At 43.3% G+C, this 10,737-nt stretch overlaps 1 protein-coding gene across 1 annotated transcript; it reads right to left on the bottom strand.

The window, feature by feature from the left end:
- Window positions 1-541: 541 nt before the first annotated feature.
- HSPA13 (heat shock protein family A (Hsp70) member 13) lies at window positions 542-8,408 on the bottom strand. The gene is made up of 5 exons (XM_075769795.1): window positions 8,315-8,408; window positions 6,792-7,132; window positions 5,645-5,858; window positions 4,857-5,024; window positions 542-3,320 (listed from the first exon to the last, which is right to left on the bottom strand). The coding sequence occupies exons 1-5, from the start codon at window positions 8,337-8,339 to the stop codon at window positions 2,650-2,652; spliced, it is 1,419 nt and encodes a 472-aa protein (XP_075625910.1). The 5' UTR covers window positions 8,340-8,408; the 3' UTR covers window positions 542-2,649.
- Between the last annotated feature and the right edge of the window lie 2,329 nt (window positions 8,409-10,737).

The following is a 10,737-nucleotide window of genomic DNA, read 5'->3' on the forward strand; positions in this document are numbered from 1 at the left end:
ATATTCTGCAGGAACCTGTCCGCAGCCTTCACTCCGCGTGTGCTCGGAGCCATTCCCCACGTCCATCCCACCCTGCGGCTGTTGGCCAACAGGAGGACGGGGCTGTTCCTGCCCCACACCTTGTGATCCAGCCGGCAGGGCACAAGGAACATAAGCGTAGGAGGGGTGGGAGGTGCTCTCACTCTTAACAGCAGCAAGGCCATTGTCACCCCCTTCAGCCAGGGTTTCCCTCCCTGTTCGCATTCTCTCCTTCCTCCATCATTCCTTGCTTTTCCTTGTTCCAACTTGCACTTTTCTTCCCAGTTCCATTCTCCCACCCCACGCTGCAGTTTGGGGAGGAAGGGTTTTTCCCCTCCCACCCCAGTTCCTAACACTTCTCTGTGCCACTTGCCAGAGAAGATCTGTCACTCCAGGGTATAGCAACCCCTTGACAGGTTGAGGGGTTACAACCTCATCCTCTCACCTCCACAGGAATTCCAGGAAGACAGAGGGAAATACCGCTGTCACAGTATTTCCCTGAGAAACTGAAACAAGGCATGTCCAAGGGACAGAAATTGCTTTTATTAAAAACATTCTAAAAGGTTATTTATAAAATGCATTTCATTGTCTGCACTTGGAAACAATTCAGGAACATAAAATTGGTGAGGCAGCTTATACCTTCAGAATTTCAACTCACAAAACAAGGTTTAGCTATATAAATTTGTTACATACCTAACACCACAGGCAATCACGCTCAGATTCAAGGATTGTTTATAGACAGATTTCAGCCTTCAAATATCAATTTGTTTGAAGAGAGACTTTTGGTAAGCAGTACATGTGCATACCAGGAAATAGCCACTTAGGACAGTGGACTCATCTTTAAAATTCAATGGTTTGTGCCAAAATACAGTATTAAAATAAAAAAATACAGAATAAATAACTTGATTGCAGAATAAATAAAGATGCATTGTGAGATATCCAATGTACAGTAACTTCTCTATTAAAAAAAAAATCTGTACAGAAATCTGAATAAATACCCTTTTGTGAATTTTTTTTTTTTAAAAGTAAACAACTCACCCTTCCAATTCCCAGATTAACACTGAAGGACATTTAACTCCTCCAGAGTGAAGGAGTACGCGAAAGAAAAAAAAAATACTTCATTTATTTGCATTGAGAGTTTAACAGTTTAAAGTTACTCCCACACTCCTACCTAACTCGTCCCAAAATTATAGTTTAACTTCACTGCGATGTGTTTCTATTTTTATACAGGTCTGCTCATTTTACACAGTGCAAAAAAAAAAAAAAGATGACTAAAGACCTACTGTAACTCCAGTAGACCTCAAGATGAGTTTACAGCAGGACAGAAGGAAAGGCCACAATCACTCCAAAGACATTGGAATAGACATTGAATTAAATACATACATTTATATCCGCAAGGCAAGGCCCCAAGTAGCAACTGCGTACGAGAACTGTACTGTATATTGGCATTCATCCATGATTTCACTGAAGAGGCACTTCTTTCAACTCAGGAGTTGCAGTTATATTCACCTGAGTCTCTTACCACTCACCGTTTATAACACTCTTTTTAACACATTATCACATGTTACTGGAAGTTCCATACAGACTTAGAGACAGGGGCACTTTCAAAGAGGTACAAATGAAAAAAAATCCTCAAATTAAAAAAATAAAATAAATCACTTTGGTTTTCAACTCAGGGAAATTAAACAGATGTTAGCAATATTTTAGGAATCCTCTGTGAAGTTAAACAATGCTGATGGAATGGCTGTGTGCAACTGTGATTCAATTTAAGAGGATTTTAATTGGATTACTTCAAAGATATGTTCAGACAACAGCTACGCAAACAGCTGAATCAGCAGAAATTATTTATGTCAGTGCCATACATCAGGCCTACTGCCAGGAGAATAATCAGCCTATTTTAATGTAGCCATAGGTTAAACAATAAATCAGCAGCACCTGTACATTAACCGTCACCACCAGATCAGGAAGGAAGCCCCTGGAGATAAGTAACCCAACATTAGCAAGAGCTACGTTTCTTAATGCGGTCTGGCTGAAACGTGAGACAGTTTGCCATACAGCCTCAACGATACCGTTATGCTGTTATGAACAGCAGAAGAATCAAGTGAATGCGTTAAGTCTCATTCAAGCTGCAACATGCCTTTCAGAAAGGTGCTTAAATGCTCAAATGACTCAATTTAATAAATAAATTTAAGCTCAACATTGCTAGTGCTATGTGCGTTAACACTGCTTCACATTCTTTCAAAGTAAGTATATTGGACCTGGGAATACCTACAGTACTGTAACACGTTACCGCTAACCTGTGGTCACGCTCCCTTTATATTTTAAACATACACCTCTTCAGGATTTGCTAATAAAATTTAGCAAGAAAATGAGAGTGTGTCATCACTAGCATTTTCATCCAATATCCAATCTACAAGCAAATACAGGACACTTCAGACCTCCCGAAAATCTCTCGTACCTTTAAAGTAACACCTAGCTTTAACACAGTTAGGCGTCAAGTAACACCTAACTGGAACGGATAAAAAAATGAATATAATATGGCTAAGATCAGGCTCCAGGGCCTCTCAGATAAGCACGCACCATCAGATTACACTTCTGGAGAGACGGAATGCGATGGGGAAGAGTTTCTATTCAGTTAAAATTAGTCTTCCGTAAATGCTTATTAGGAATTTCTATAGCGCTGACTTGGAGAGGCCAGGAGCCACCAACAATTCCCGCCTGGATAGCCACGCCCGTTACAACTGCTAGATCAGGGTCTACAGAGGTGTTGGGTTCCTTTCCAAAGAAATCCCGAATGACTTTGCGTATTTGAGGAATCCGGGTGGAGCCTCCAACTAACACAATTTCATCCACTTCTGCTTTGTGTAGGTGGCCTTCCTTCAACACCTGTTCAATGGGCACAAGAATCTTCTCAAAAAGGTCTTTATTTAACAACTCAAATTGCTTCCTAGAGATTTCTGTTTCAAAGACAACTTTGACAAAGTTGTTCTCTACTTTTGAAGTCTCTCCCAGATTTTCCAGATCTTTTGTTTTTTGTGAAGGCTTTCCTTTTAGGACAGTATTTGTTGTTACCTCACTTTCTGGAAGTTCTTTTGTAAGCTTCCTTTCTGGCATAGTCAACGACACCCTTAGCGTAGCTGCCTCATGAACAGTCAAATTTAATTTAACTGCTTCCACTGCCTGTCTGAGGCGATGTATTTCTTCTTTTCTTGTTGGCAGAGAACCATACATTTGATGGAGCTGATCATATAAATACAGCATCAACCGCTGATTAAAATCCTGTCCTCCAAGTTTGTTGTTACCTGAAACATCAGAAAAGAAGGCATCAGACACATCATCTTCAAAGCTTCAGAAAGCAGCACACATCATCTCTTGTACTGGGAGATGGTTCTCAAGGGCCAGGACCATAAGCACAGTGCAAGAGCTCAAAGAGCTGGGAAAACAGACATAATCGTTGTCCACTAAAGACACACAATATTTATTTCCAGATTTTTATTTAGCAACTATTGTAGAATTTATCTGCCTCAGTGTTTTTCCCCTGCAACTGCTCTGTTACACTGTAACAGAAAAAAGCAGTGGTTGTTAACTCACAGAGGCCTTGTCTATAGAAGAACATACGTGACAACAGATTTCTAGCTGGAACCCTGTAACTGAAGTGCAATCCCTCACAGCAAATTGGGGTTTTTTTCAGCTAAAATAGGTAAAACTCTCAGTTTCAAATTTCTGTCTCTGCCTGGAACGGATTTTTCTCTTAACATTTCCACAGTACAGCTTTATTGGAATCAGTGTTTTAATAATTTCAGTTATTCAATGTCTTCATGCATCCACACCAAAAACTATATGCTACTGAAGTATATGTATACACCCTGCCGGAAGTGGAAGAAAGCGATAAAATGCAAGCAGTGAACTTCAAGTTCTGTTAACAGGTATATCTTATTGTCAGCCTTCAGAGAGAGAGAGGAAAAAAACCAAACTATCATACGTAACCAATTTCTACTGAAAGATTATTCTTGCACCATGCTTCCAAAACTTTTCAAACAACTGTTCATGCTTTCCATTCAATAGAGTTAAAAAAATGGCCTCAGATTTTCATCTGTGTTGAACAATACTCTCAAAGTTTTCAGTTTTCACTTGGTTTTGTTTTGACCAAAACCAGAAATTCGCTTAGGGGACCTCCATCTAAATAAATCAGAATGAAGCTGCTGAATATTTCTCGGTGTTCCACTCTTGCTGGACTCAGCAGCAGCTCACCTCTAAACTTCTTCATTCAAGACAATGGAGACAGAACTGCATCTCAGACCTGTCTGAATCCAGGTCATCTGAAAAGCAGTTGTGTATTCACTACACTTTTAGTAAACATTGCTGTCAGAACTCTTTGCCAAGTGATGAATCACTTTGGCATATACACATCACGAAACTTACATCTAGGTTAACGGCATGCGCGTTTCCAAACCCTGCCCAACTGAGCTGGAGCCAAACACAAGGCAAGGATGCTCTGAAGCACTAGGCAATGATGTGACAAATACCTTCATCCAAGCTGGAAGTAACAGAAAGATTTGTAACACCCCCAGCCCCCAAAAGTCCAGTCAAAGTAAACGTAATACACACCAGCGCTTTTACTAGTGGGCACAAAAGTTAATGCCAGGGATAAAATGAAACCACAACTTATTCCTTTGAGTCAGCCAAAATCTGTGAATTTATCTTAATTGTTGAAACCAGTCACAAACCTAATTTTGCATGGAAGGCAGCTATGTTTTAAAAAGCTCCTCTAATGGTGACTTTAGGCGCACCCTTCCTTCCCCCCCCGGCTCCTTGAGAAAGTAAAGTGTTTTTCTCACCTGCCATGGCCCGTGTGAGGAACATCCCTCCCTGCTTGTTCAGCAGAGACACATCCAAAGTTCCTCCACCCAAATCCACCACCAGAACATTAAACACATCAGCTTTGTGGAGTCCATAAGCCATAGCTGCAGCTGTGGGTTCATTGATTACTCGCAAAATTTCTAGCCCTACAAAGAGCAAAGATACCAAGCAACAGTCAGGTACACTTCAGAAAACTGCAGTTCTCACATCAAAATGACATTTTCCATTAGGTTGTTTGGGGTTTTTTTAACCAAACTTACCTTAAGTAAAGAATCAGATCTAAAGGAAATCGGTTCCTAAGCAATAATACTCAATGAACTCTTTTCCTTATTTAAGCCTAAAGTAATACTACTTCAGTGTCACAGTGAAGTCATGAACCATGATTTGCCCAAACACATTTCTTCCAGAGAAATCTGGCTAGGGAGATTTATTTCACATGTTTTCTTTCTGTTTAAATTATTGTCCAAGGGTGCTTTGTACAGTCTCTCTATTTAGAGATTACTAAAATGACTATTTTTCCCCCCGCTGAAGTAAAACTTACTTCTAATGCCATGTTTGCATTAGTCAGCTGCACCTGTCGGTACCCAAGAGTTCTCTGCTGTTCCTCACAATTGTTAACGATCATTAAAAAAAATAAATCCATTCTAACATTCTCTATCACTGATTCACTGTTTCTCTATCGTCCCCAAAGACTTTACTCTATTGAAATAGACCTAAAGATAATTTTAAGGCTTCACAGAAAAATGCTGGAATAGAGAGACATCACCTGCAAGGTTAGCTGCCTTAATGGTAGAATTCCGTTGCCTTTCATCAAACTCTGCTGGCACAGAGATGACCGCCTTCGAAATGGGCATGCCAAGGTAGTCTTCTGCCATTTTCTTCAATTTCAGTAGTAGCTGAGCACCAATATGCTCTGGAGTGACGCGAAAGGTTTCATTAGTTGTCACTGAAAATTCAGCTGATCCATTGTTGTTGAAAATCTAGGAGGAAAAAGCAACACAACCCACAGGTGAGAAATCTTTTCTTACTCTCTCCCACCCTGCTCCTGCCAAATGTTTTACTCACATGTAGTCTGTTTATTCCAGAAAAATATGAATGTGCTTTTGCCACTTCCTTTTACTCCCTGACTATGAGTATTATGCAAAACATGCAACTTAAGGGGTCGGAGTATACTCCAAATAGTTGCACCCACTGTGCCCAGGGTAAGACACATTAAAAAAAAAGTTAAGACCTAGCAACTGTGTAATCAACTCCAATGCCACATTCAAAGATAAAAGTAATCCTTTTTAATCGTGAGGTTTACCCTACTGATAAAGCTTCCCACAGGTTCTTCTTTCTGAAAGGAAGCAAACAGGTTGCTACTGGAACAGCTTCTCTTAACAAGTAAAGAATTCAAAGACTGACTGCAGTACCTGAAAATTTGTCTCCTTTCAGCAAATACTGCACCATGCTAACTTGACGTAATACTTCTTTAAAAAAAGCAGCTTTCAAGATCTGCTGCTGGTCAAGTAAGCACTAGAAAAGTGCTAGGGGAAAAAAGTACTGGAACAGAGAACATATGACTTTTACACTTTTTCGTGTGTTTTAGAGTATCAAGGGAGAAGTGAACTTTCAGCAAAGCACAGTTAGAATTTCAAGTTGAAATTCATACTTTAAGAGAAAGGGCTGGAAGGTCACCCAGAAATACATTACACAGTAGAGGACATGGTTCTCTGGAAAATCACTATCAGCTCTGATGCAGAGGTAGGCGACTTCCACAACCATTTCCTCCTCCCCTCTCTGGATACCTCTTATGGTTTTCGGGCATATCAGATTTAGCCAAATGAAGCAAGGTCAGAAAATTTGGTCACCTACTACATGTTTCAAGCTTCCTATAGATTACTGCTTAGAGAGAACTGAAGATGACTACTTACCTTAAAGGGATACCTGGTACTTTCACTTTTCAGTTCTTTTGAAGTGAAGATTTTCCCAGTGAATCTTTTTGCATCATATATGGTGTTCTGAGGATTTGAATCAGCCAGTTCTAAGCCATCATATCCTACATACACATCTCTGTCTGTGAAAGAGACTATACTTGGTATGCTGTTGTGCCCATTTTCATCTGCAATAACCTTCACCTGTCCCGTTCCAGGAAGAAAGACACCAACAGAGCAGTAAGTCGTGCCAAGGTCAATCCCAATTACTTTCGGCGTAGGCATTGGTAAATACTGTTGTGCTAGATAGCCGGCTAACAAGAGAGCCAGAATAGCCGAACCTGAAACACACATTTTTAAAAAACAGGGTTAGAGCATCTACTGCTGCAAACTTAGAAGTCAATGAAAATTATACAGCATTCTACCTTACACCTCATGCAGTTTTATGTCACTCTCTGAAGCCTGTTCAGCTATCTAATTAGTTTTCAATTTCTTCAAAGGTCACATGCAAGTTCAAGTCACTTAATTCAACAGTACGTTGTTAGAAGAGTACAAAAATCTAAGGCATTAAATACTAAACTGCTTTTAAAAAGCCCAAGAGGTACAGCAAAGCCAAAAATACTGCCAGCATCTAAAAATTCCTTTTGTCTCTGCAAGGCACTTAAAAAAATGTAGGTTAATTAATATTTTTGGGGGAACTGCCTATGAATGACCTCTAAGGGACATCTAGTTAATGAGGCTGCACAAAAATCACAGTGAAATGACAAAGTCCTGATTAAAACATCTCCAACTTCACTGGAAGTCTAAAAATCAGGAGATAAAAACCATGCTAACTCTTACTTCAGTCACAGCTCCCAAAGAGCACCTTCCCACACTTCTGAATCTTTTCTATGCCTTGAAATCAAGGGGTAGACTAGTTTAAGTGCAGAGCAGGTTTTGTGCTTTTTTTTTTTTTTAATTTTACATATAATCAACAGACAAAGCAAGAATCCCAAAAGTCTAATATAAAGCAATGTCTCAGAGGAGGGAAAAAAAAAGCACCAACAAAGTCTCAAGAAGAAATTTAAATAGCTTAAGTTTCAGCGGGCGGGTAAGCTCTTTTCCCCAGCAGAGAAGGGCGGTCACAGCTCTGCTTCAAACAGACTAGTGAGAAAGAACAGGTTTACTTTTGGCCGTCACTTTTCCACGGCATTTCTCAGCAATACGCCACTGAGCACTTCGGCTCTGCAGAGGAACACACCGAACACGCCACAGGAAGCCGTGCCCAAAAAGCCAGTCCGAGGCGATAACGCTGGCAGAAAGATTGCGAGAGCCCCGGCAAAACCCCGCAGTCGCGGTCAGCGCCCGCCGCCTGAGGCAGGGTGACGAGACGCGCCTGGGCCCTGCCAGGCGGAAGCCACCACAGGCGGGGCGGGGGCTCCCCAACCCCCCGCCGGCCCCACCGCAGCCCGCCCCTCCCCGGGCACCGTCCCCTCAGCAGCCCCAGGGGTGGACGGGACCCCCGGGCGCCCGCCCCTGCTCACCCAGCACCGCCATCTGCCCGGCCATCGCTGCCCGCCGGCTCCGGCAGCGCCCGCCAACGCTGACTGCTGACGGCTCCTTCCGGGCCGCGCCGCGCGGCACGCCGGGACTGGTGGTACGCGCGGCACGCCCACTCCGTGACGCTGCTCTACCATAGCGGGTGAGATAACCACAGCTCCCAGGGGGCATAGGGGCACAGCTACTTCCGGCGGGCACCAGCCAATGGGCTGAGAGAAGGGTCATGCGGCGACGGGGGAGGGGAGGAACAGGTCCCAAGGGAGGCTGCGCGTCACCCTGCCTGCCGCATGCGCACACCAGGGCCGGCCGGCTCGCGCTGCCTGCTGGGGGCGGTAGTTCTGTTGGTGGCGGCACGGCACGCTGTGGGGGCGCTGGGCGCCATGGCAGCGGCTCGGTGTTTAGGGCGGTTAGGACGCCCGGCTTGCCGCCCGCCTCCAGCGTCCCTTCCCCCGGCGCACGGGCAGGCGACACGCCGGGGTGCCGGGAGGGGACGTGGACCGGGGGCCCGGCCTGGGCAGCCGTCGCAGCCCTCTGAGCACCCTCCTGCCGGCGTGAGGCGTTAGACACCATAGATCCAGCGCTGCCCGATCAGCACGCGTTAACGCTGTTAGGCCTTTAAAAACAGTTAAACTATTATTTCTTTTTTAGTCTTATTTCTGGCATTCATGTGTCAGAGACCTTGGCTGAGGCGATGCGGGCAGCAGCCCTGTCAGCGCCGGGGCAGAAGCTAACTGTAAAGCCATGGGTCAGGCTGTCGCGCAACGGGGCTGCTGCGGTCGTGGCTTTTTGGAAAAGCGCTGAGTGCTGTGGTGAAGCGGCCTTGTCAGTGGGCGAGGAAACCCCCTACTCAAGGGGCCTGACGGTTTCCAGTCCTGGCGGCAGGCCGAGACCATCCAGGGCCTGGGCGGGGGTTTCGACCCAACGCATTAAGCTAAAGCTGAGCAGTCATGTTGCATCTGCTCTCCCGCACTCTCTCTGGAGAGAGCACCAGGGTCTCCTGCACTGAGGTTATACTTCCCCTTTTGAAAACATTTCATCTTTTCTCCCTGAAGTGCTCAGATGCGTTTTTGTGCCTTAAAAGTGTTCTTTGAATGCAATGGCTCAACAGTGAGACAGCCATGGCAGCTTTTACCTCTATCAACTGTGAGGGGAGATTTCCTTCTTGCCTAGCTGACAGATAGACGAGTAAGGAAAATGCAAATGAAATCTGCCCCTCAAATGCATTCTGGAGGAGCAGAAGTAGTAATTAATCCAAGAAATACAGTGTAGGTTTGCTTCTTGTCAGCAGTCCCCCTGCTAAGCTCTGCTCTCATAAGAAGTAATGGATTTTCTGGCTCTTGCAGATCAGGTTTCCATTTCAGGCAGAAAGTAATTCTGAGAATCTGGTGTTTCCTTGATGCAGTTTAAGTTAGATGCTTTTTAATAGAAGATGTTCGTAAATGAAGAGCTGGTAACAAATAGCATAGTGGAAGGAAAGAGGCTAAGTTCTATTGCAGTTACCATCTCTAGCATCTCTGTTTCTCCTAAGTGATAGAAAGACACATAACCCAAAAGTAATTCCCAGGAGCTTACTTCTTATAAGCTTCTTCTATATGCAAAAAGCAGCACCGCTTTAACTTAGTAAAAAATGTACGCATCTTCCATTTATGTTTAACATAGTGACGTGGTTCGAATTCTCTGCATGAGAAGGTGGAAACTCCTTGCTAAGGGAAGAGAAGGTTAAGCCATTCAGCCTTCTTAATGACTCATGATCTGACTGTTTTCTAATTACATATCTAACTAGTTTCTTTTCCATACATAAGAGTTGGATACTTTAATCATGTTTCTTGAAGTGTAACTTGTAACTGTGCTCATTCTGAAGTTATTTAAGGGGGGGAAAACTTGTAATCATTGTTTACAGTATTTCTTCACTTGTATAACTCAAGCATAGGCACTTCGGATTTTATGCAATTGTCAGTGGATGGTGAGGAGGAGAAAAAAGTTTTGAGTAAACCAGGCATACAATTAAACTGGATGTTGCTCATAATTTTGCTATTTAATAGCAATCTGGTGCTTTAATACATAGGGACCATGTGAAATGTCACACTGCAGAATGCAGATATGTAGGGATGTTTTTTTAAAAATACTGATACAAAACCTCATTTTAGAGATTTCTTCCTTTTCTAAAGCATAGGCCAGGCTCTGTTTTTTTGTCCTTGAGGTTAAAACACCGAAAGACATTGGGATCACTTGATATCATACCTGCTGAAGGACAAAATTCAAATGCCCTTTCCTATATAGCTTCCATTCTGTTTTTTCAAACCAAAGCTGCTTAATGAATTCAGCATATCAGTCAAGGCCTCCCCACCCGACTCTGACTCCCTGGAGGCCTGGCTGTTCCCTGCAGAATTACACAGCACAGGCCACC

The sequence above is a fragment of the Balearica regulorum genome, chromosome 1 (assembly GCF_011004875.1).
Source record: "Balearica regulorum gibbericeps isolate bBalReg1 chromosome 1, bBalReg1.pri, whole genome shotgun sequence".
Lineage (NCBI taxonomy): Eukaryota > Metazoa > Chordata > Aves > Gruiformes > Gruidae > Balearica > Balearica regulorum.